Here is a 25,952-nt window from a genome sequence, read left to right as displayed (position 1 = left end):
TATTAATTATTTGGGGATAACAGTAGTACAGTACAGTAACAGCCTATGATTCCCATTGCTGGAGTAAGCTCTTTCTCCTTTTGAGGATGAGATTTGGAGCATGTTCCATCTCGTTGCTCCCATGCGGGTTGGTGGATACATAAGTTGCAGAATTTCGTTGGAAATGCAGGTTTCCTCACGATGTTTTCCTTGACCAACCAGCACAGGATGAATTATATTATCCTAATCACGGATAGAAGAGATATAAGAATGAATCGTTTTGCTTATGAATACAATAACCATCTTATCGGTAGTGTATTTTTTTTTAAATATTTGTAGTATTATATACTCCTCGTAGGCTTAAATACTTATAACTATAGTTTAAAGTATATTTTTCTTTAGTTGAGTTATAATCTCTGTGTTTAAGACTTGAATTGATTCCCTGACAGGTATAATCCAATTTGTATAGCCATGACGACATAGATAGAGACTTAATAGATGGAAAAATACTTACGTGGTAAGTATATCATAGACGGTGTAGCGGGCGAGGAAGGAGTACTGGTGGATTTTGCGCGGCGCATGCGCAAGTAGGAGGAATCGTCGATCAGCTGACAGCGAGAACGAAGCTGGTTCTAGAACCCTCTGGAAAAGAAAAGTTATGTCAATAATATTGTACAGGTTTTCTCGTATTTTCATTAGTATCTAAATTTAGAATACTAATTGTGTAGCAATTTAATTAGAGTCAAGTGCATTGTTTTTGTAAACTATTCCCGATTTCAATCGCGTACCATCTGCTGTGCTTTGTTGTTACGATGCCAAGAATCTTTACGCAAGTCTCGACAAAGGGTAAAGTTTTAACTAAATCGTATGAATTTCGTTTAAGAACGACTTTGAAACAAAGAAATAATAGCTAATAGATACATATATCTTATTGATGTATGCATCCTAACTACATAAAAGGTGACTTGTTTTTTTTAATATGAACAGAGTATATACACGCGAAGGCTTATCACCAGACTGATGTAATGATAACGTAAGTCATATTTCCAATATATTACTTTTTATCCCGGAAGTATTTCATAGTTTATATAATTTCAGTTTTACGAAAATTTAATGACTTACTAAAAAGGTAAACATATGATTAATCATTTGCTACACAATAAATAAAGTTTTACATGACAGTATGACGTCATATTAAAATCAGCGATTGTAAAACTTTGATGATCAACATAAATTATAAATATCCTCGGTATATAGGTTGTGCTTGTACTCATTTAAATGTACGTAGAAAGTTCTAAATTATATAGCGCGGAATAAATAATTATTTCTGAGTTTATAACTTCAACTAGAATTTTATCAATTTTTCATCAAAAATCGGCATGCAATTCTCGCAACCTTTTGTATATCATATAGTGTATCATTTGGAATATGTTCCAAACCCAAATGTTGTCGTTGTTAATGGAAGAGGAGGCCTTATCTCAGCAGTGGGAAATATACAGGCTGTTACTTTACTTTACTTACTACTATATAGTGTAGAATAATCGAACAATAACATGATGGGTTTTATTTAGTTCCAAAGTTCATTTTCGGTTTCTATATAAAACTCGTACATTTAAATAAAATACTCGAATATTTAATTAAAATTAACTTGATTTTAAAATGTTTTTTACTAGTTTAAGTTTCCACGTTTTAGCATAACATAGAGTAGATTTTTTTCCTTAGATACGAGATCGTATTGAACAGAGATATATTTTTGTTAAACGTTCCTTTGTCTTTTTTTGTTTGATGTAGTAATACTTCAATTTAAGGTATTAATCATATTCCTATTTATCCCTTCATTTAATCTTAAATATTATACTAGCAGTAAGAACGACAATAGCTCAAACGGTATCGGATTCTGCAACCTTTCATCAGGATAGGCCCGTAAACCATTGTGCAATTGACGCTTAATCATAATTTCCCTTTAAATCCATAAATAAATGAATAGACAACAAATTTGAAAAGTACATGCCATATTACTATTCAATTAAGTTTTGGATATTAGATTAAAATCAAATTTCATGCTGAAACTAAATTAGCGTGTTCACTGTCACGCGAAATTGTTATCAGAACGTCAAATTAGAATGTTTCGATAAGCTTAAATCCAGACAATGGAATTCATAATTACGACTATAACAATCGGTAATGCAAAGTTTCGTGTTGAAATCAGGTCACAGATAATGCGAAGATGAATAAAACTATTATAATTATGCTTTTACGCGCCATACAAATTATAAATAAGGTTGTCAGTAAAGAGGTTTTATATTCATTTAAATTTATATTTTAAATGTGGTATTTATTTGTATTTTCAATACCCCTGGGTATTGAAAATACAAATAAATACGTACTTAGTTCTTTTTTGTTTTCCGTCTGAGCAGGTTTACTAAATTATAACGAAATGGGCACAAATGCCAGTCGTTACTCTTTATATTGAATTATATTTTAGTCGATTGATGAGATTTTTTCAATTTATATTCTTAATAATGTTCTCTGATTTGATGTTATTCTATAAAAATATATTAAAGATTTTATTCTTTTGATAAAAACCTATTCCTTGAAACACTTACAAAATTTCATGCACCATAAAAGGGAACAATCAAGAGAAATGTTATTACAATTGTTTTGCATAAAAAGATGGAAAATTTCTAGAAATTACACTACGCTTGAGAGTTCATTTTAAGCTTATATTTACCTATCCCTTTCTAACCTTTCAGATAGTTTTATTTTCTATCCCTATCCAGCGCACTTGTTGATGGACATCAATAAAGCTGCCAATAGCTGACTGGGGGACAGATTGACTGTTCGTTATTCATAACTCCTTGACAGGTAGCCAGATGCTTTAGATGTGTTATTTATTGAACGAAACGGGGATCTCATTATACTGGTACTTTTATTATGGTTTTCTTCGGGTATCTTCTACTCTCTGTTAAGTCAGTAAAATATAAAACTTCTACCAGAAGATACAACAGGTTTCGAAAAAGTTAACCTTATATTTTAGTAGATTTACCCGCTTTTAATTTTGACTATTAAAATGAATTTTGTATAGTATATAATAAATAATAACCTACAAAATTCAAAAGCAAGCGGGTGAGACTGCGAGCGTAAGTTAGTATGTATTTAATAACTGGTTCCGATTCGCAAGATAACTTTTCATTATTTCCATATTACCTCTGGCCGTGAATTTTTATATGAAATTTTATTTATGTATGTATTTTTATATTAGTTCATTTATGGTATATAATCGTTTTTGATGTATAACTTTCTTTCTTGCGACCTGCGGGAACGATTTCGCGAAAAGGGAAGGAAGGGTGTAACAGGAAGCGGGTTTCGCACGTTTTTTTAATTTGACCAATGAGCGCGCGAGGCTATAGTTGACTTTCAGATAGGATATTAACTTCGATATTAAACCATCTAATATTAATGTTGTTTATATGAAGGCGAGATGTTAGGCGTGTCATATTATATTTATTTACAGATATTCTACCGCTAAACAACAGTACGCAGTATTGTTGTGTTCCGGTGTGAAGGGTGAGTGAGCCAGTGTAAGTACAGGCACAAGGGACATAGCATCTTAGTTCCCAAGGTTGGTGGCGCATTGACGATGTAAGGAATGATTGATGAAAGAAAAGAAAAGGTCATTGTCTATGGGTGATGGTGACTACTTACCATCAGGTGACCCATGTGCTGTTACATAAAAAAATTGTTAAATGTTTACTGTAGGAGAACTTTAAATATTTGATTGATAGTTAAAGATTTATTAAAGATATGTTTTAGAATTCATTCTACCACACTGATCTAATGCTCTATTGGGGGTCAACGGTAAACTTGTGTCAGACCCATCACATAGATTTCCTCACGATGAATGGTTGAGCACGAGATGAATGACTAGTATATAAAATCGTACTTTTTATTCTAGTTAGAACTTGTGTTCTTTGTTTCTGATTATCTATCGATCGACTGACCAGATGGTCAGTCGATCGACAAAGATTTGTAATAGTGGAAAAAAAACGAAAAGCTGTCGATAATAATTGGCAATAAGAAATAAATTACTTTTTACGATAAATTCATTATAATTTCAATATATTTTTTGAAACAGTTTTTCTCTTGTTGTTGTCTTAATTATAATCGGATTTAGGCAATTGGTTGGGTTATTTTGTTAGTTTATAATTTTCGTGTTAGTATTCACAGCGTTCAAAGAGATTATATCAGCTCTGTATAAATAATTTCTGTTCTTCAAAGTTTTCAGTGTAAGTCGTAAATCCTGATGAAATCGTCTTATCTTAATCGTTAGTAGTTTAAACTTCGCGTGGGATATATTAATGCGGGGGTCGATACACACTTGTACGTCGTCGATCGATTCGAATGATGATGACGATGATGATGAATGATATTTATAGTTAAAATACAATTGAAACTATTTTAAAAATACCTACTTTATGACTGGCATAGATTTCATTCTTATACAATTTATTCAATCCAAGTCAAAATCAAAACATACATTTTTCAAGTTGGCTTTTAAAACCACTTTTGAGTCGTCATTTAACTAACTATAATAATTGAAGCCACCATCGTTTTGGAATAACGATTCTACCAAAAAGAACCTGTAAGAAATTCATAATTTACTCTTTTTTAACATTCCAAAATAAATACAAAGTAATGTTAGTTAATTACATATGTATATATAATTAATACATCCTGCCCGGATGTCAAGAAGTATTAGTTCACTTTTTTGTCATCTTGTGTTGAATGACATGCCTTCTTTGTCATTGTACTTTTAGAAATGATTTGAATTTATGAATCCGCAAAGTTAAAAGTATCTGCGGAATTTTATTATAGAAACGGATATCTTGCGCCAAGGAGAATTTATTGACTTTGCGGAGTCTAAAGGGGTAAAAAATAAAATCATGAATATCTATGTATATATGTTTTTATAAATAGATAACCTTTTTTTACCCTTTTTGTCAACCGTCTTTTTTTTGGTTCCTCGACGAGCTTAAGCTTTTTTGTTTTTTGTTCTGAGCTTAAGTTACCAATTAAAACATAAAATTAAAATATTCGAAATTTGAAAACCCATGTGCGCTCACCTCAAATTTTCAATTCTGTTTATATTAAAATGTATAAAATATGTTTAATAAAATTCAATCAAACTATACGGTAAAAGTAATTATTTTAATTATATTTACACCTATGTATGTACGCGTTAATTAATTTGCAGGGAAAAAGCTGGTTCATACACTCAGAGAATTGGATTTGCGATTCAACGGGGAAATGCTGCTAGCATTCCATCCAACATTCCACGCGGTTATGATTTTTAAAGTAGCTATTTTAATTGTGTTTTGTATAAAGTCATTTAAATGTGCAATGTATACAATTTCTATAATTACAAATTTAAAAGCAAAGGACCAGCCTCGTAATTTCCCACAGCGTATTCTTTTATAAGTTCTTTTTGACGTGAAACTTTCGAGCTTATTTGACTACTATAACTCTATTGCATATTGGAATATGTGCTAGTTTTTCATTGATACATAATTACTCAAAGTAATTTCATTCATTTTTATAGAAAATCCGTTGTACTTGCCTTGGTTTGAACCCGTATATGAATACGGATTACGGATACGGTTAAAATTCACACATTCTAGCTACTGAGCATTCGAGTGTCATGGTCAATAAATGTATTATAGATTAATTTAGTAATCTGGGAGTTAATATGTCTAAAGATTAATGGAAAACAAAAGCTTTCGACCGAAAATTAATGGGCTCAGGCCGAAAGCGAATAATGAGTATTTTCGTTTAGATTGATGATGAAAATATTATTACGAAGTACTTTTACTACATGAGCTACCCTTTTGACTTGTTTTGTTCTAAAGCTTTCAAAGCTTTCATCTTTTAAAGAAACAATGGGATCGGTTATTCGATTAGTGGCCAATTTTAATTTTTACATACGTTTTAATTAATGATTTTATTAGCGAAATATATCATCGTCAATATAACTGAAGTTTACTATTATTATAAATGTTACGAGCTTCTATTTGTGTGTTTGGACACGTTAATTACGTTTATTTGAAATGTATAAATAAATTTAAGAGATCATTTAATGATATTATATAAATTTTTCGCAGTGACTTTTAATGTATTGCTTACATCCTTATCCGTAAATCATTATATAAAATATTTTTTAAATGTTCTATGTTGTCAGTTGTCGATGTGACCATACCGTGTTGAGAAAAGCGGTCCTAAATGTTTCAACAATAATCAAATTTATAACATAAATCAATAATAACCTTTCTGAGAAACTTGTTCAAAAGCGGACATTTATTCATTTCAAAGGCTGTCCCTAGCCGATCGTAGAGGTAACTGCGGCAGCATCCGAGTTCCACAGATCGTGTATTTTCAATTATTTCCAAATGTTCATTTTCTGCTATATAGTTTTAGTGTATTTTTATTTTTAACCAGGTAATAAACATAATTTATATAATACAAAGCATAACAATATAATTATAGGTTATATTTTACAAATGTCAAATAATTTTCGCACTTGGAAATATGTAGATTATAGAATATACAGATGTTATATTAAAAGTAAAACCAGTTACTTTGCAGGGTTATTCCGGAAATTAGTTTTCCAATTCCAAACTTATTTTCATTGGTAAAAAGCTATATTATTTCTGTGTTCAATAGTGTAGTATATATGTATCGTTTAATTTTCTATGATAATAAGTTGCATCCGTGTAAAATTGGGCTAGTGGTTACAAAAATCTATAATGTCATAATGTTCGTTCAAATACGGATATATTAAGACATTTTAATACTGTAAAAACGTGCATGTAAACACTTCGATATTGTTCTTGACAGTCATATGATGGGACGGCAAATTTGACAAGTACAGAAAAAGCTGAAATGCAAGAGCTACGGTTTGAAATACTTTCAGGGTTACAAAAATATACAGTACAATTTCGAATTCCGCATTACTTCATACTTTCATTTTGGACAGAGAAACCTAATAATGCATTACTGTACCAGAGTTTGAACTCAGGGCCGTAACTTATATACTAACAACTTATATAAAACTGTTCTACTAATCGTCTAGAAGTTTCGCTCGGTCCCTAACCATAACAGACATATCGGTATACGGAACGTGTGCTTAATGGAAATAGATTGACAATCAAATGAGCTGTCTGTGGGTAAATGTTCGGACTGACACAGCTGCGAGGATTTGACAAGCATTTCAGATTAACTGTGCTTTGCCAATCACGTGAACTAAAATGGCATTTGCCTTCTGTTATAATTACTGTACTTATGTTATTATCTACACTAATCTACTAAGTAGAGTTCTGGTATTTTCTTCTTCGATCTCATTAATCTTAAGATTAATGAGATCGAAGTACCTATAATACGAGTTTGACGGTCAATTATTAAGTTATCCATAACATACATAAGTTATCTATACATATCCGATCTGTGTGACCCAAGTGAAAAATTAAGTGAACTAAAATCGGTACCATGAGTTTTTATGCTTCATCGACTTTGAAGTCGAAAGAACGTGTGGTTTTCAATATTTTGTTGGTACGAGTTACATTTTTGACAGATTTACACGTGTAAATTTGTGTTTTTGTAAACGGAATTTGGAGTTTCAACTCAATGGATTGAAGTCCGATTTTAAAATATATTTTTCGCGTCAGATAGATTATTTATTGATGTAAATTATTGACAATCACGCATGTTTCAACGAGGACCACGTTTAAATTAGAACCTGCGAGAAGCAACTGGTATTCTTGTACATCCAGAATATTATTACATCCTGGGATAAATAGACTATATTATCATTCTTCAGGTTATTCAACTGTTAATTCAATTTATACATTGACAATTGAAATCTAAATATATACTTTGCCAAAGTAGAGCAAGTGCAATCACTTTTGAATTTCAATTCACAAGATTGAATCAAATCTAACATTGATTCAGAATGTAACTTATAACAGCTGAACCATCGAGAATTACAGTAGTTGCTCTCGTTTATTGTAGTTGCGCTTGCGTGGCATTATTTCAGTCAGAACTGACACCTCGATAATCTGGTTTCCATGAAATGGGAGGTTATTTTAATGCGTCTGTACTTAATCTTTAAAAATACTGCATTATAAATCCGGCTTACATTGTAAATGCGAGATGACATATACCCGTTGTGACATTTATTATAATCTTAAAACGAAAATTTGTCATCAAAATTCAATAGAAAATAAGACACGTGTCCCTTTAGTCTTGCATCTCTTCGCCTATAGGAAAAGATGAATCTAAGAATATTGAGTATAATTGAACGGCATCGAAACATAATGTCACACTCGTAATATCAACCCAATTCAATCAAGGGACTAAGCGTCTAAGAAGAAGTACCTACTTATGTGGATCTCAATTGGTAAGAATAAGTTAACTCAATAATAGCAGAAGTATCGGTGATCGAAGCTACTAATATCATAAATGTGGGTATAACTTTCTTGGTTTATTATTTTTTTCAGCTCGGTAATAATGGATTGACTGAATTTTTTACACGAAGATTTATAGTCCGAAGATTGACATAGGCCACATTTTTTTCTGAATAATTCAAGGAAACCAAGCGACTTAAAATTATTCGAAAAAATCGAAATATTTTGTTTCACATGAAGTATTAATTTATATGTAAAATGGCAATACGATTCATTCTTAAAAGTCGTTTCTACGTGACTTGCATATATTTGTTACAATATACTAAACAATTATTTTAAACATAGTATTATTACTACGCACAATAGCCAGTTCTTTGATCAATTCTTATACGCTATTTTATTAACTCATTCATATTTTTTCACAAATATGTGACACATTGTTTTTACATTGTAAATCGTTTTTCGCTCGTATATGTCAAACTCTATTGTTGTTTTTTTCGTTACAAATATTTTTTCATGAACATGTTCCAAATTCCCTTTTCGTGTACCAAAAAAATTGCTCATATCTCCGTGTGTGCTACGTGTATTCGTTTCAGTCCGATGACTTCAAATATCCTACAAAAAGACACGCGGAATAAAGATTTAAATTTTTTTGTAAAACATTTTCATGATATATTTGACGACCTCCACGGTCGAGTGGTGTGTACACCGGTTTTCATGGGTACGCCACTCTAAGGTCCCGGGTTCGATTCCCGGCCGAGTCGATGTAGATTACCATTAGTTTTCTATGTTGTCTTGGGTCTGGGTGTTTGTGGTACCGTCGTTACTTCTGATTTCCATAACACAAGTGCTTCAGCTACTTACATTGGGTTCAGAGTAATGTATGTGATGTTGTCTCATATTTAAATAAAAAAAAAAAAAAAAAGCTATCAAAACTAACTTCCGTTATTAAATTCGTGGTACCTTATTAAAATTCGTGATATGCGACGGATTTGTGTAAATAACAATATTATAAAAAACGAAGACAATCAACGACCAGATATTGGAGATAGCAGTATCAAAGAGCATAGCTTTAAACATAATTATTTAAAAAATTCCAAGTCATTTGCACTGTTTTATTTGCATCCATTTCATTTATTATAGATGATTCCCTAAATCCGAGACAAATTTGCTGGATATTTTTCTTATTAAGCCTTAATATATACTTAACTTACATAAGATTCATTGACATTATTAAATTGATTATAATCATATTTATTTAGTGTAAGCTCGCAATTTAAAAATGTTAATTAGCCAAAAAATCGAAAGAATAGTTAGACCTATTCTGTAAGAATAAAGTGGAGATTGATTGGTGAGTATTAAGTGAGGGACATAGCATACGAGCGTCATACATCAGGATGTAATATTATGCAACATTAATTATAATAATTACAAAAAGTACAGGATATATGTATCAAAATGGCGTATCAGCGTAATTTGGTCAACATTTCTTTTGCCTTGGAAAGTCAATACACCCGTTGAAACCGCCCCTTCACAATTGTCGGTGATTCAATTTACTGTGTCATCGGATTCTCATACTGATTCACAAGATATTGCGCACATATTTATGACCTGTAGTATGACCTGTGCAGATTAATTCCTTGTTAATGGCCTATATATCTGACATCATTATCATAACCATTTATATAGTCTAGAAAACGCATTCGCAATTTGTGATAGTAATTTTGAATCTATAAAATAAGTCTTACGTAGAAGTGTGAATAGTCCCCTTTATCCTGTCGAAGCTTAGTGTTGGAATTAATTAATTCAAGGAAAAGATTTATCACCGACAGTAAGGAGGTCAACAGATGCCAATATAATGCCCAGCCCGCCTTTGACCTTCTTTTAATACTTATAAATGTTTGATTTCCATTTATATGTATGGCATTAAACTTCAAATCACATTATGGAGAGGAAATTATGTTACGTATCTTTTTAACTATACTAATTATGTTAATTTAATCTAACTCTATCCATTTTTACGTTTAAGATTACATAATATCTAATAACTTAGTGATGTTCTGCATGTCGCTCTATGACATTCATGTTTATGTAATACTAGCGATCCGCCCGGGCTTCGCACGTATACAATGCTGATACTAAATATACTACAGAATTTGTTTATTTATGACATCATATAGAAATTTCTAAATATATTAGTGTTATTGTACTACAAACCGCCGCCAAATAACAGTACTTAGTATTGTTGTGTTCCGCTTTGAAGGGTGAATGAGCCAGTGTAACTACAAGCACAAGGGACATAACATCTTAGTTCCCAAGGTTGGTGGCACATTGACGGTGTAAGGAATAGTTAATTTCTTACAGCGTCATTGTCTATGGGTGATGGTGACCACTTACCATCAAGTGGCCCATATGCTCGTCTCCACGCCACCCTATACAATAAAAAAACATTTTCCATGTATTATTTACAAAACCTACCTCTCTAATCACTCTATCTATTAAGAAAAACGGCATCAAAATCCGTTGCGTAATTTTAATGATCTAAGCATACTTGGAGACAGACGGCGGTAAGCGACTATGTTTTATACTATGTAATGATAGCAAATTAATATATGAAATATTTATGAATAAATGCGTGGACCTCGATTCGTGGATTCGATTCTCCAATATTAAATCCAATACAGTTATGTGTATTTTAATAGCAAACTATTAGGAAAGGCCCTTATTTCAAGACACAGATGTTTATTCATACTGTATAAATATTTTGTCCATTATTGTACCTCGTGTGTTATTTGTTTTATCTGTAGTGTGTCTGTGTCTAAGTAGTTCATTTAAAGACATATTTATTTTGTTATTTAGTATTTGTAAATAGTCGTAAATTGATATAAAAGACCGCTGAATTTCTTTCATCAGTTCTTCTCAGGTCAATCAATAAGTAATTGTAATTCTTCCATAATATTAAATTAAGTGCTGTCGAAACACTTGGCCCTTGGAGTAGCGGTGCAAAAAGCTTCATCAAAAGTCTAACACCTCGCTTCATTGTCTCCACTGGTGACAGGAGGGCCGGTTCGTTTTTTGCCCAGAGGATCGGAATTACGATTCAACGGGGAAATGCTGCTAGCATTCTTGCCACCATTCCACGCGGTCAAGATTTATACAATAACTAGTTTTAGTTCATATTTGTATATAATACCTGTTGACTTCCAGGCAGGATGTATTAATTTAAATAATTGTATTAACTAACATGACTGTATTTTTTTAAATGTTGAAAAAGAGTAACTACTGAGTTTCTTGCCGGTTCTTCTCGGTAGAATCTACTTTCCGAACCGGTGGTAGCTTCACTTAATTGTTAAATGACGATTCAAAAGTGCTTGTAAAAGCCCTCTTGAATAAAGTATACTTTGATTTTTTTTTTTAAATTTATATTTAAGCATTTAATGTTATTAATTCTTATGTTAATAAATAATAAAGAAGTTTGATTTATTTGACTTGAAACATAGTTAAATAGAGATAATAACTGCAATTTGTCAGTGACAATACTTGTAAAAATTGATTTAATAATAGGTATTATAAATTGTATCAATCTGTAATATTAATCCTTTGGTTACATAAGTTGTGTATCGGTTACAAAAACTTTTTCTCTTTTTTCAGATACCAATTTCCCGATTTTAGAAAGAGATAGAGGGATGTGAGTTTTTAGTGATGATTTTATATGAATTTACCAATTTTTTCTGATATTACGGCACATAATACGTGACCAGTGACAGGAATTCAGCTTACAAGGGAATCAAGTTTCTACTTTCTTTGGATATTTTTACTTGGTGGTAGGGCTTTGTGCAAACCCGCCTGGGTAGGTACCACCCACTCATCAGATATTCTACCGCCAAATAACAGTACTCAGTATTGTTGTGTTCCGGTTTGAAGGGTGAGTGAGCCAGTGTAACTACGGGCACAAAGGACATAACATCTTAGTTCCCAAGGTTGGTGGCACATTGACGATGTAAGGAATAGTTAATATTTCTTACAGCGTCATTGTCTATGGGTGATGGTGACCACTTACCATCAGGTGGCCCATATGCTCATCCGCCAACCTATACCATAAAAAAAAATATTCATGCAAATCGATTTGATTTTGAAAGTTCAAATTCCACTTATTATAACCTTATTTTATTATTAAGTTATAAACCGCAACGAAAAAATGTCTTCCTTTTGCTTCTTTAATCTTTTGTCTAATTTATTTTAATAATGTCATAGGGAACGTAATTTGTTGAACATTTTATGCAAATACTTCGACCTTATTGAACTAAGGGCAAAGTGGCCTTTGAAACTTTCGCTAAGATTTTTAAATAAAGTGATTTTCTAAGAAATTTCCTAAGAATTCTATTCATTATTAATTCCTACTAACCTTAATATATCATTTTTTTATGCTCATTTGACGAAGTCAATTAATTAATCGAAGTCTTTAAAAAGCTATTCATCCTTTGACTACATATACATAACATACCTTTATGTATATATTATTTACTGTTAGAGTTCGTCAACCCTAAAACATGTGTGTATATTGTACCTTATTCTAAAAATTAATAAACAATTTAATATATTTTCGTTTAGTATTCGTTCCTGTACAATCTAGTATTTATATTCAAATTTGTTTTTTTTTTATATATAGATTTAATCAAAATTTTGTTTTAATAATTAATAAATAAAGAAGTTATTTTATATAATTCGATTATATCTGGATGTATTAGTTTGATGTGTTAAAGACTATATAACATCACGCTATGACAGACGTGGCCGGAGTAACATAAGTAACAAATAACATGGGTAAAATCGCGCTGACAACTTATATAAGCATTATCATAATAATATAATAATCCTTATGTTATAATGAAAGCATATAAGTAAGTTATTATATATAATTCAATTATTTACTCATACTTACGAATGTAGTATTAGGCATGAGTGTTTTCGAAGTTTGGTTCGCCGCAAACATGAGAGCGATCCCGCCCCACGAGTCTTGGTACACGAACTCGTCTCCTGAAACAATTTAATGACTTATTAATAATAATATTAAATTTATTACTATGATAAATTAATAAAAACCAGCATTACCATAAATAATGTATGGATATAAAATATATATGTAAGTAAGTAGAATTCTTTTAATTAATGTACCATTTTTTTTCACTTAGCCAGAAAACTACTTTATACTTCGTTTTACTCTACAAACAAAAAATACAGAATTCATAGGACTAAATACAAAGAAATAAATACAATTAAAATAGAAGTCATACTTTAAAGAAACATATATACAAATATTTGATGTATTGCAAAACGGGTGGACTTATGTGTAATTAGCCATTTCTTCCAGGTAACCGAAGGCGAAAGAGATTTTTAAAAACGTCTAACTGCTACTAATACTTGTATTTAATACATATACATTTACATATTATAAATATCTATTAAACATTAATGAATATTTTGATATAATAAAATGCTAATAAGAAAAATCAGTAATACGACATATACACTTGTGGATTTGCAATTATTTCTATGACGAAAGAGAATTTGTTGGATGAAAAATTTTAAATTGTTAAATGTTCCGGCTTACTCTTCCGTTATTTATTGGGAATCGCTCGACATATTTCGGGACCTCGGTGACCCGATTTTGACGCGTCCGTTCCACGATGTCGGGAAACCGTAGCTTCCCGAAACATGTCGACAATTCTGTGCACTTATTTAAGTATAATCTTATATATGACGGCGCCACTGTATTTTAAGAGCGTCGAGAAACCAAAAATAATGATAACGGCAATGTGCCGTTATATACATATAGCGAAGTATGAAAAAGTTTAATTAGATTATTTTTTATCGTACTTGCTGGCGACGTCAGTATCACGTTGCTAACCGGCAACAGCAACAGACAGCCAAAAAAAGTCATATTCCTATGGGATATCTAAATAGAAAGATTCCGAACTTGAAAGACTTTATTACATTTCGAATATAATTATGTCTGATAACGAGCTGATGCCTGACTCCACTTTATATGTATATTTGCTTTGTTATCGATTAAACGATATTAAAGTTTAAAGTTAAGTGTGAAGTTTCGTCTTTGCTATTATTATTGGTGTTGTTACAGTTATTAAATAAAGAAAAGTAAATATTTGTTCCACCTGGTTTTGCCATAACAATACAAACAATAAAGAAATATAAATATTGAATAACATTACATACATTACTCTAATCTCAATGTAAGTAGCTAAATTTTTATTATTGAAAATCTGAAGTAACGACGGCACATCAAACATCCAAACCCAAGACCACATAGAAATCTAATGAACTTTTTCTTTTTCAAACCCGGGACTTCGAAGTGGTCCGTATCCATGAAAACCGGCGTACACTCGACCACAGAGGTCGTTTAAACAAATATTGTGTTGCTGCTTGACGATTTATGAAGAACGAGTGGTACGTAACTAGACGGGCCTTCACAAAGCCCTAACAAATAATATAGAAAGCTGAAAAGCCGACCAAGATCAGTCCATTTAATCATAAAAATATCTTGAAAAATGCGAAAGCAATATTCAATCCTAAATATTAAAAGGGAATTCTTCCTAAGCCTATTTTTCCAAGGGCTGTGATTTTTGAATAAAATATCTAAGACAATTATTGGAAAAGCTTCTAGTCAGACTGTTTGCTTAATAAAATCTTTTTTATACGTAAAATCTTTAGATATTTCGTAACTTGTTTTTCAACCTTTAATATATTCGTGATTTCGGATATAATATTATCAGTTAATGAAAGAATTTCAATCATAATAAATGATTGTATAATTATACATACAGTAACCGTGGCATTTATTTATAAATGACAATGTATTATTCTTTTTTTTTTCGGTAAATTGACTTTAACTATAACTTAAATATATTACCTACTAGCTATACCCGCCCGCTTCGCTGGGCATTAGTCGTAGAAAAATATTTTTTTAATTTTAAATTTGGTAATTAATTACTGATAGAATGTACAAATAATCAAGAAACATGCGAGCTCTAATCAAATACTTAAAAATTATTTCATTTAATATTCGTCAATGATGTTCTCGATAGGCTGCAGATTGGTCGTAACACCCATAAACTTATTTATCAAGATGATATCTTCTTTTTTTGAATCCGGAAACAGATATGATTTATGGGAATGTTTTTGTGGTGTAACCTCGATGTAAAGTTGGTACGATGAAAATTTTAATTAAATTTCTATAGTCTAGAAAAGTTTGTATCACACAAAAACGTCCTCTATTATCCGGTTCTATCAAATATCGATGTTATTACATTTACAACCTTGTCATCTGTATGTATCACGTAAATAAATGTACCCTTTGGCTTGAAGTTTTGATTGGTTGCATCGAATGTAATTTAATCGTTCGTTCTCGAGCATAGCGTACATGTCAACAATGAATTGTTAAAACAGTTGACGATACTTCAGAATATGGTTAGATTAATTATCTCTAATAATACGATACGCATAAAAATCTAACTCTTCGATGTCATAGAGCCAGTCGTGAGATTATTTTGATACAGTCCGAGATGATATCCATCTTCTGCTCGCAGTATCATAATTGGATAATCGTAATAATTGTCATACGATTGATATTTTTCAGCGACACCTTGATTGTTTTTGTGTCGCTTAGTGATAACAATACCTCGTTATGTAATTTCTGTACCGACAATTACAGCTGTGACTTCAGGAGCTATGGAAGCTTTAATACGCCTTTTATGCTCTATGTTCTATCTGCATTGATAATTACTTTGAATCATTTGTTTTTTCACTTTCTAGAGCAGTTTTAGGCATAATCCTAAATTTAGCGATTATTTCTCGATTAGTTGTGGTACTATACATGCATTGCAGATCATTTTTTTTCTACGTTGTCCGTGAAATAAATGTCCAGAGATTGGGGATTTTATTTAGATACTGGAAGAAGTGAACCAATCATTTGATCACTTTAAGCGTAGACGCGAAATTATTGTATTGTACAATATTTGTTGCTCCAAAAGATGTCATTTAAAAGCATGAATTGTAATTTCTAATATACTGAAGGAAATATTTAGACTCCTTAATAGTTCCCGTCACGTAGGTAAGAAGAGGTTCTGGTGATTCAACCAGTTGTGGTAAATACATTTTACCAGTGGAGTAGCATATACCATCAGTTTATTTAGCGTGACAATATGGGCATACTATATTCATTGAACCAATGATCACATCGGGATTCATCTTGTTATCATAACCTATATAGTAATTGAAGGCTAATTGATTTATTGAGATTGGTTCTAGTTCTTGACTTAGTCTATTTTAATCGTTCATCATCCAGTCATTGGGCTTGTCAGGTTTATCAGTATCTCTCGATAAAGATGCTTGTTCGAAGATCTGGAACTTGATCATTTCGTTGACTAACTGTTTTGGCAGCTCTTAAGTAGAAATTCGGATTCTATTTGTTTCTAAACGTATTTCTTGTCGGTGTGTTGTTTCCGTAGCTCTTTTGGATGACGCTACGCATATATTGTTGATATTCCGATCTTCTATTTATTCAATGGCATGGTGGTTTCAATTTATATAAATAAGTTTTTTGGTTATGTGTCTTACGTTTACATTTTATATTAAAGATTCATTGTTATTGGAGTTATGAGTATACTTACCAATAACGATTATTGTTTACTTTCTTATAATCAGAACAGCTAATCACTTCTTCCCATATATGTAATTTATAATAATTATCTCATTTTAAAATTACAATTATTATTGTTGTGATTATTTTATGTTTATTGGATATGACGGAAATTAAGTTAGTTGTTATGCTTTTTGAATAGATTTTCATTTTTTATTTCATATTTTATAATTATCGGTTGATCGGAATATAAGTGCATCGTGATACACGTAAGGGCCATCTGTTGGTTATTTTTAATGATACGGATGAAATAATTACTTTCTTCATAACACAATAGATAAACATACCAATTTTCATAATGATCGATCAAATAGTTTCTGAGTTTATCGATGACACACATATAAAACATCCTTTTGGATATCTATATATACTTTTGTATGTATAGATCGCCTATGATTTGCGCAAGTACATGTTTTTCCTGTATGCCAATTTTTATAAAGATACAGACACACAAAAAATTCAAAAATGGTAAAAATTAAGTCAGTCAAAGAACACAGTTATGACGAAGTACGACAAAAATAAGTGTACAGACAGACTCTAGAGATTTATATAATAGTATATAGATTTAGTACTGACGTGCGATAGCTTTATTATTAGCGTATTTTATGTATAACTTTGGTGTTTCTATACCGATTTCTATGATTTTTTTTTTATGAAATAGTTAATACTGTTAACTTTCGTAATTTGGGATGATTGAGAGTGTATTAATCGTAGAAATAGACAAATATAATCAGAAAGCTTCGAACTACTACGCTATTGGGAGTGACACGTGTTATTGTGAGTCAACCATAAAAGATAGACATAGGCTGTCATGGGATATTTTTTGTATAATTTTAAGGAGAACATTTTCGTAGTACATGATTTCTGTGTAGCTTTAACCATTAAGGCTAAACACGCGACGGAAGCTCAAAATATGGGGTAACTTCTCCCATTTTTCAGACATTTCCCTTCACTGCTCTGCTCCTATGGACTTTAACGTGATGAAAAGTATACTATAACCAGCTCAGGAGTATGAAAAATAATTGCACCAAGTTTCGTTAAAATCCGTCGAGTAGTTTTTGTTTCTATAACGGTTATATGGACAGACAGACAGACAGACAAAAATTTTACTGATTGCATTTTTGCCATCAGTATCGACCCCTGATCACCCCCTGATAGTTATTTTGTAAAAATATTTCATGTACAGAATTGACATCTCTACAGATTTATTATAAGTATAGATTTCGTATTTTTTTTTTATAAAAAACAAAATATTTTAATATGAAAAAACGATAAACATTATATTTATAAAAATGATTGTTTTGTTTCCAATTTGTAAATGTTGTGTTCAATTTCTAATACCAGAATGAATAAATATTTTATCAGTTTGTAACACTTTTGCACATTATATATTTTTGCACATGTTTACGCTTGAAAGCACAAACATGAGCATGATGTGCAACACCAGCATGTTTCACTGGTAACATAACAATAAAATAATTGTTAGATTTTCATATTCCATGCAAATTGATAATAAATAAAATTTTAACAAAAAGACAAACCAAAACACTATTTTAAAACATATAAAAATGCACTAAAGAGTAATAAAAATAATTGTACATATTTAAAATATTTTTAGAGTCCTAGGTAAAATGAAATGAAAAATATTAGACTACTTAAAAGTCGATTTACGATTATATAACTAGTTATAGTTATTGTTATATTTGGAGCCGGTGTGAGCCAAGACAACCCTATAGTATATCTTGAAGTCGGTTGAAAACTATGATATTTCTACTACTAATAGATAAATATCTTTATTTATTATACGAAACTATTTTAATGAGTATCAATTTATATACCTACTCTGATAACTGAATAATTGCAAACCGTTATTTTTGCACAAATCAATAAAATACCACAGATTATAAATCTTGAGCGATAATGCCATGCCAGTTGAAGGTCAAGATTGTTTATTTATCTTTACTTATTTCGCCATTAAAATCGGATTTACTCGTTAATCCGCGCCACCAACGCGCGAATCCGGGTATACCCACGCAGACGCGTTCTATATTTAAATAAAATGCTAAAAATAATCATTATTGATGAGAAAACGTAAAAGCATTTATTTGAAAACGCAAATATGTATTCGTTCGAATATTAATGTACGCAACAATGAAACCATTCGGACGAAATCAACAATTACTACCTTCCGACGTCGCGATGGGGGCGTTGTTACACCGAAATTAAAAGTAAACGAGATGAGGAAATAATATGTAAATAAGAAGGGAAAATTAATTAATTTCCAGGTAAAATTGAACAATTTATTTTGACCCGTATAAAGAGCAATGACGGGAAGGAAAAATATATTATTTTTGTTTTTCCCTTTTTCCGTAAATAAAACAGATTCACGAGCCTAAGCAGAGTGTATCAAGCCTTTGAAAAATAACGCATCATATTATGATGACAAGAATGTTGTTGTGCTTCGGTGATTGTTGACAATAACGACTTTGAAGTAAGTTTGATTTGCAATCGCTCATATTGAATGGTTTCAGAACGTCTATGGGTTTGTCTACATATATCAGTTGATAAGTTGGGATGATGTGCTTTTGGTAATTTCATGTCTTTTACTTCGTGAATGGACGAATGAATTGAATAACGAACATGCATACTCTTTCTGGGAAGAGCTCCACACATCCTAACCATTCGTTTTACGGTACTACGTCGATTTGTAGCTGGCTTAGATCGGCTAGATATCTTCCGATAAAATTTTTGGGACAACAAATTTCTTCTTGTTGTCTATAAATAATTGTGGTTGAATGTTTTTAGCGTTTCCATTAAGAGGCGTTAATTTTGTGTCAAATTTGCGTGTTTGTAAAGTTGTGAGTGATCACGAAGCCTCAGAATAGAGATTTGTCTGTAGTTTCTTTGTCAAATTATTAAGTAGTTTTTTATACCAATTAAGCTATCCTCAATGACGAGGTAGTGTTAAGCAGTGTATGCGTGATCTGGAATGATGTTATCGATGTTTAGATATGTTTATCATACGTTCCAGTTTTAGTTAATCCGGTTGAAACCAGCTTTTTACTCCAAAGTATGTGAAAACCGAGATTGCGTAGCTGTTTATGGCTTCAAAGAATTACGTGAGTAAGGTTCTTAAAAATTAAGTCGAATTTTAAATTTCTTCATCAAGTCATAAATCTGTCTCTACTCTATTTGTTTTGAATGGTGAAAGTCTGATATTAATATTTGTTGTGTTCATACGAATGTTCTATTAGCTCACCAGTGTCTAGTATGTATGAATATTGACATTTATAATTATTATTATTACATGTAGGGTTTTCAAATTTTTTAAAGAGTTTTCAGATGTATCTGGAATTAAATCACAGCAACGGAAAATAGCAATGCTCCGAAATGATTGTTAGTATGAAGTATGGGGTAAGGTTTTGTTACAAGTATAAAGAGTACTTAAATGAATTGCTTTTGTTATATACGATTAGCTTCATAACGGCCCTGGAGAACATGGTATTAACATATTTTATTATAGTTTGTTTATTATAGTTTGTTTATCGTAGTTCGTAATTATATATATAAAGTTATTAAATTTATTTTGTATTAATGTATTTAAAAAACGAAAAGTTCCTTAAAATAATAGCTTACTCAATGAGTATGTCTCTTACACATTTTTGAGTTGAATTTAATAAGTTATTTTTTGAGATGCAAGTTATGTTAAATACAAATATAAGTTACGTAATTATAATCTGAGAACCCTCGCGTTTGCGTCGTTGGCTAAGAATTAATCAAGGTACTGTAGATTGAGCTTTGCGTCAAATCATATTGATACTATTTTTGCATATTGTAATTGAATTTCGATCTCGAGCTAGCTCGACTGAACCGAACCTCAAATTAACATACAACTAACTACGGAACCAATCAATATTACAAATAATTTACTACCTTCACTTCTGGTATGAGCTGAAATGTCTTTACTTATTTTACTTAATAATAATTACGTGTTAAAGAAATAAAACTTAGAAACGTCGAAATCGACTTTGTATTCGTTATAGTAATTATGTCGATGATATAAATAGAAAACACTATTTACTTAACCGAGTTTTACGAAAACAATACATTAAAAAGGTTTCTTTCGACCAACCCGAAAAACTAAAAATAATTTATTTATATATTGAGATACAGGTACTAAGATAATATAAATTCAAATGGAAAGTGAAAATTATTCCTCTATAGTAATAAATTAAACATAAACACCATTGTATTCGGTGAAACCGGACCTGGGCGAACAAACTTCGCACAGCTCCAATAAAATTAGTTATGACTATATTGTGTGAATAATTGTCTTTTGGATAAAGTTGAGAAGCAATACCTTATCTAAATATAAACATTGATCCAAATTATTGGAGCCACATACGAGATAGACGAAATCAATTTAAATATATTGTGAATTGGTATTATAATAGCATCATCATCATCCTCCTGCCCTTATCTCTCCTCATTATATTTATCTCATCCCTCCGCGTAATATGGTATTCTAATCGTTTATCATATTAATTACAATATTGAAATCATTGATTACGACTGACCCTGTTTTTATAAAATAAAATAATATCGCGATGTATTCTATAACACAGACCTACTTATTATTACATATGACATGTTTTTCAACGTCTAGAACTATTATTAATAAGCAATTTTACTATAGAAACGAAAATATGACTTTGGGGAGTAGAAATTTGCTGTTACATTATAATTCCTTTGACTCTTTGCCATTTACAATATTGAGCCTAATTCATTGTGACGCATCTGTAAATGTGTCTTCTTTGTTACTATCATCCCGAGGGATGTCTCGCTCCAAGATTATTAATAATATTTAATATCGCTTAAGCTCATTCTCCAAATGGCAAAACGTAAAAAGTAATATTTCTTTAAAAACCAAGGATAAAAATATATTTTTACTAGCTGTGTCTGTTCTTCGTGCGCATTTGATTTTAACAAAAAGTTATTTTTTAGTACGCAGATTACTATAACTTATTAATTCTGTATTGAGCAGCTTTTGTTATATTAAGTTGTTGGTGGCAAGCAATCGACGTGACAACAGTGTGTGGTAGTGTCCGTGAGAGTTGCGCGCTGTACAGGACAGTATTTGGACATTGCAGCGTGACTTTATTATTGATTTATTTGACTCGACATTGCAGTAATGATTTAATGTTATTTGACATTAATAAATTTATTCATAGATTTAAGTGGACAGAGGATACTATGTACCTACCAATGAAATCGAAAAGACAAATTGGTAACCTAATTGCCTACAATATCAAAAATTATTTTACAAGTAATGTTACCAAAGATCATATGTATAATAAAAATAATAATTTAATTTACATTAACACCGACAAAATTAAAAATACTCAAATTAATAGTTTAAACTAAATAAAACGACAACATCTGCGCCCTCTTACTTAAATATTATACATCAAAATATACAGGGCATAGGTGGCAAAGATCATGAAATAGAATTATTTTCGGAGTGTTATAAAATTCATGTATTTTGTTTCACAGAACATTGGGTAAAAAAAATTGACATATTTAATATTTCAAATATTAAACTGTCAAGTGCGTTCGTAAGAGGGAGTGCTATTCGTGGTGGCTCATTAATATTAGTACGGAATGATATCGTTTGTAAATCTCGAAAAGATTTTGTGGCCCTCTCTATCGAACGTACTATCGAACTATCCTGCGTGGAATTTCCACAGTACATTATAGTCTGCGTGTACCGGCCCCCATCGGAAGATTATTATTTGTTTGAAACCACTATGGAGGACATTCTTAAAAAGCTATGTAAAACTAATAAATATATAATTGTATGTGGGGACTTTAACGTCGACTTACTTAAAGAAACTACGTTATGTGTTCGGTTGGTCGCCTTGTTTATGTCATTTAATTTAACCCATAGAGTTAATGAACCGACGCGAATAACCGACGATACTTCTACGTGTATTGATAATGTGTTTTGTGGCTGTGAATATATGACGTATCAATTATAAATAATTTAACTTCTGACCATTGAGGTCAGAAGTTTTCATTAAAACACAAAGAAATAAATCATTTAAAAAAAATTACATACAGGCTAATAACGGCTAATAAATTACATTGTTTTAAAGATATTGTGTCGTATAAATTGTCTAATCTAGATCTTACGACACAGGATCCAAATGAGCTTTATAATTCATTTTTTGAAGTAATACTAAAATAATTTAACAATATATTTATAATGAAATCATGTTATAGTAACACAAAATTAAAGTTTAGTGACTGGGCTACTGTTGGTATTTATAAAAGTAAAAATAAATTATACGACTTATATGATATGAGGTGGTGGAATCGAAGAGTAGCCTTTTAAGAATACGTCATTAAATTCCGAAAATTTTAAAACAGTATGCATTTCTGCTAAGTCCTTATATTTAAAGAAAAAAATCCTGAATTCTGATAATAGAATTAAAGACACATGGGATGTTATTAGTAGTGTTAGTGGAAAACCCAAAAAGGAAATGATACCAATAGAATTGAACACAGGTAGTAGATACACGAGTTCTGAATTAGAGGTTGCTAATTTATTTGAAATATTTTTTGATAAAGTACCCCATAAAATAACATTTCATTTAAAATCATCTACATCAAATGCAGCTAGGTTATTAAATAATAGTGTTTCTAAATGCGTCATTGATTTTTCATTTTAAACGGTTTCTGCAATAGATGTCATAAAAGTATTTAAAACTGTAAATACTAAAAAAACTAAAGACATATGGGGCATATCGGTAAATTTTTTTAATAACATCATATACGATATTGCTCCGTATATAGCAGTAATTTTTAACAAGAGTTTGGACACGGGTTCATTTCCTAACTTGTTAAAATGTAGTAAAGTTTTACCACTTTTTAAAACTGGAAACAGAAGCGGTAATTACAGGTCTATTTCAATACTCCCGTCCTTAAGTAAAATTTTCGAAAAAAATATTTTAAATCAACTTCTCGTCCATTTCGGTACAAATGCTATTTTTCATGGTGAGTAATTCGGTTTTAGAAGAGGTCGCTCGACAACTGATGCGGGGATTGCGCTTCTCTATTGGAGTATTCTGTGATTAATCTAAAGCATTCGATTGTGTAGAACACGAAACGCTTCTTTATAAGCTCAAATATTACGGTGTTAAAGGTAAAGCTCTTGATCTCATCGCTTCAAATTTAAGTCAAAGAATCTAGCAAGTTTTCATTAATGGAATAAAGTCTTCTGGATCTACGTTAAAAATGGGGGTTCCACAAGGTTCAATTTTGGGTCCCTTTTTATTCCTAGTATATATAAATGATCTTCCTCTCTATATTAAGGGTATTTATGATATATATATATATATATATATATATATTCTTTATTGCACTAAAAAGACATTACAGAAAATAATAAAATAGAAAAAACATGAGCAAAGGCGGACTTATCTCTAAAAGAGATCTCTTCCAGTCAACCTATGGAGGTGAGTGATAAGAGTCAATCAGCGGGCAATGTAGTGCAGACTAAAATAAGATAGATTTGATATATTTATATATAATGGATAGCAAATAAAAATATACTTCTATATAGTGTTGTTTGCTGACGATACTTCGCTGATTTTTAAGGTTGACAGGAAAAAAAATGACTACGACGATGTGAACGGTGCATTATCGCAGAAACACAATTGGTTTACGGAAAATAATTTAGTTTTGAATGCTCAAAAAACAAAATGTGTAGTTTTTACCCTACCTAATGTTAGCAAGCAAAATTATAATATATCTTTAAATGGTGACCGTCTTGAAGTAGCTTATACTACGGTGTTTTTAGGAATAGAATTGGATTCCAGACTTCAGTGGACTTCTCATTTATCGTCCCTAACAGGAAGACTCAGCTCCGCAAAATAGGCGGTTAGAAAAGTTAGACAACTAACTGATATTGATACCGCTCGTTTAGTTTATTTTGGTTATTTTCACAGTATTATGTCATATGGCATATTACTTTGGGGTAACGCTGCAGATATTGAATCTGTCTTTATTTTACAAAAGAGAGTCATCCGGTTTATTTATAATCTTGGAGCTAGAGACTCTCTTCGGAATGTTTTTAACAAAGTGGGAATACTCACTGTTGCGTCGCAATATATTTACAACAATATTATGTATATTCACAGTAACATTGATCACTTTGATAAAATCAGTGATAATCATTGTATGTGCACTAGGAGTAAGGATAAGCTTATAACGCCAAGTTTCCGACTCCGCAAAGTCAATAAATCTTTCTTGGGGCAAGGTATCCGTTTCTATAATAAAATTCCGCAGACATTTTTAACTTTGCCGTGTAGTAAATTCAAATCGTTTGTAAAAAATACATTGGTAGAAAAAGCATATTATTCGATACAAGATTTTATAGATGATAAAAAAGCGTGGAGTTAATACCTGTTGACTTCCAAGCAGGATACATTAATTGAAATAATTGTATTTAATTAACATGACGTTGTATTTTTTTAAATATTAAAAAAGAGTAACTACTGAGTTTCTTGCCGGTTCTTCTCGGTAGAATCTACTTTCCGAACCGGTGGTAGCTTCACTTAATTGTAAAATGACGATTCAAAAGTGCTTATAAAAGCCTACTTAAATAAAGTTTATTTTGATTTTGATTTCAATATAATTCTAAAATATACATAACCAAAGATACTTATTACATCAGCTATCTGTCAGTGTGAGTCCCGTCAAAATCTGTCCATCCGATATAGAGATTCAAAAGTTATTTA

General features: G+C 31.1%; 1 protein-coding gene across 3 annotated transcripts in view; it reads right to left on the bottom strand.

Moving 5' to 3' along the window:
* Window positions 1–25,952, bottom strand: part of LOC124540118 (inactive dipeptidyl peptidase 10) — a 199,087-nt gene that overhangs the window by 62,353 nt on the left and 110,782 nt on the right. For all 3 annotated transcript variants that reach the window (XM_047117551.1, XM_047117549.1, XM_047117550.1), the window contains 2 exons: window positions 13,378–13,472; window positions 494–621 (listed from right to left, as the gene is read on the bottom strand). In XM_047117551.1, the coding sequence (XP_046973507.1) occupies window positions 494–621; window positions 13,378–13,472 (223 nt within the window). The remainder of the gene's footprint in view (window positions 1–493; window positions 622–13,377; window positions 13,473–25,952) is intronic.

This window comes from Vanessa cardui, chromosome 24, assembly GCF_905220365.1.
Source record: "Vanessa cardui chromosome 24, ilVanCard2.1, whole genome shotgun sequence".
NCBI lineage: Eukaryota > Metazoa > Arthropoda > Insecta > Lepidoptera > Nymphalidae > Vanessa > Vanessa cardui.
The sequence above is the reverse complement of the archived record's forward strand: the minus strand, read 5'-3'. Positions and strand labels throughout refer to the sequence as shown.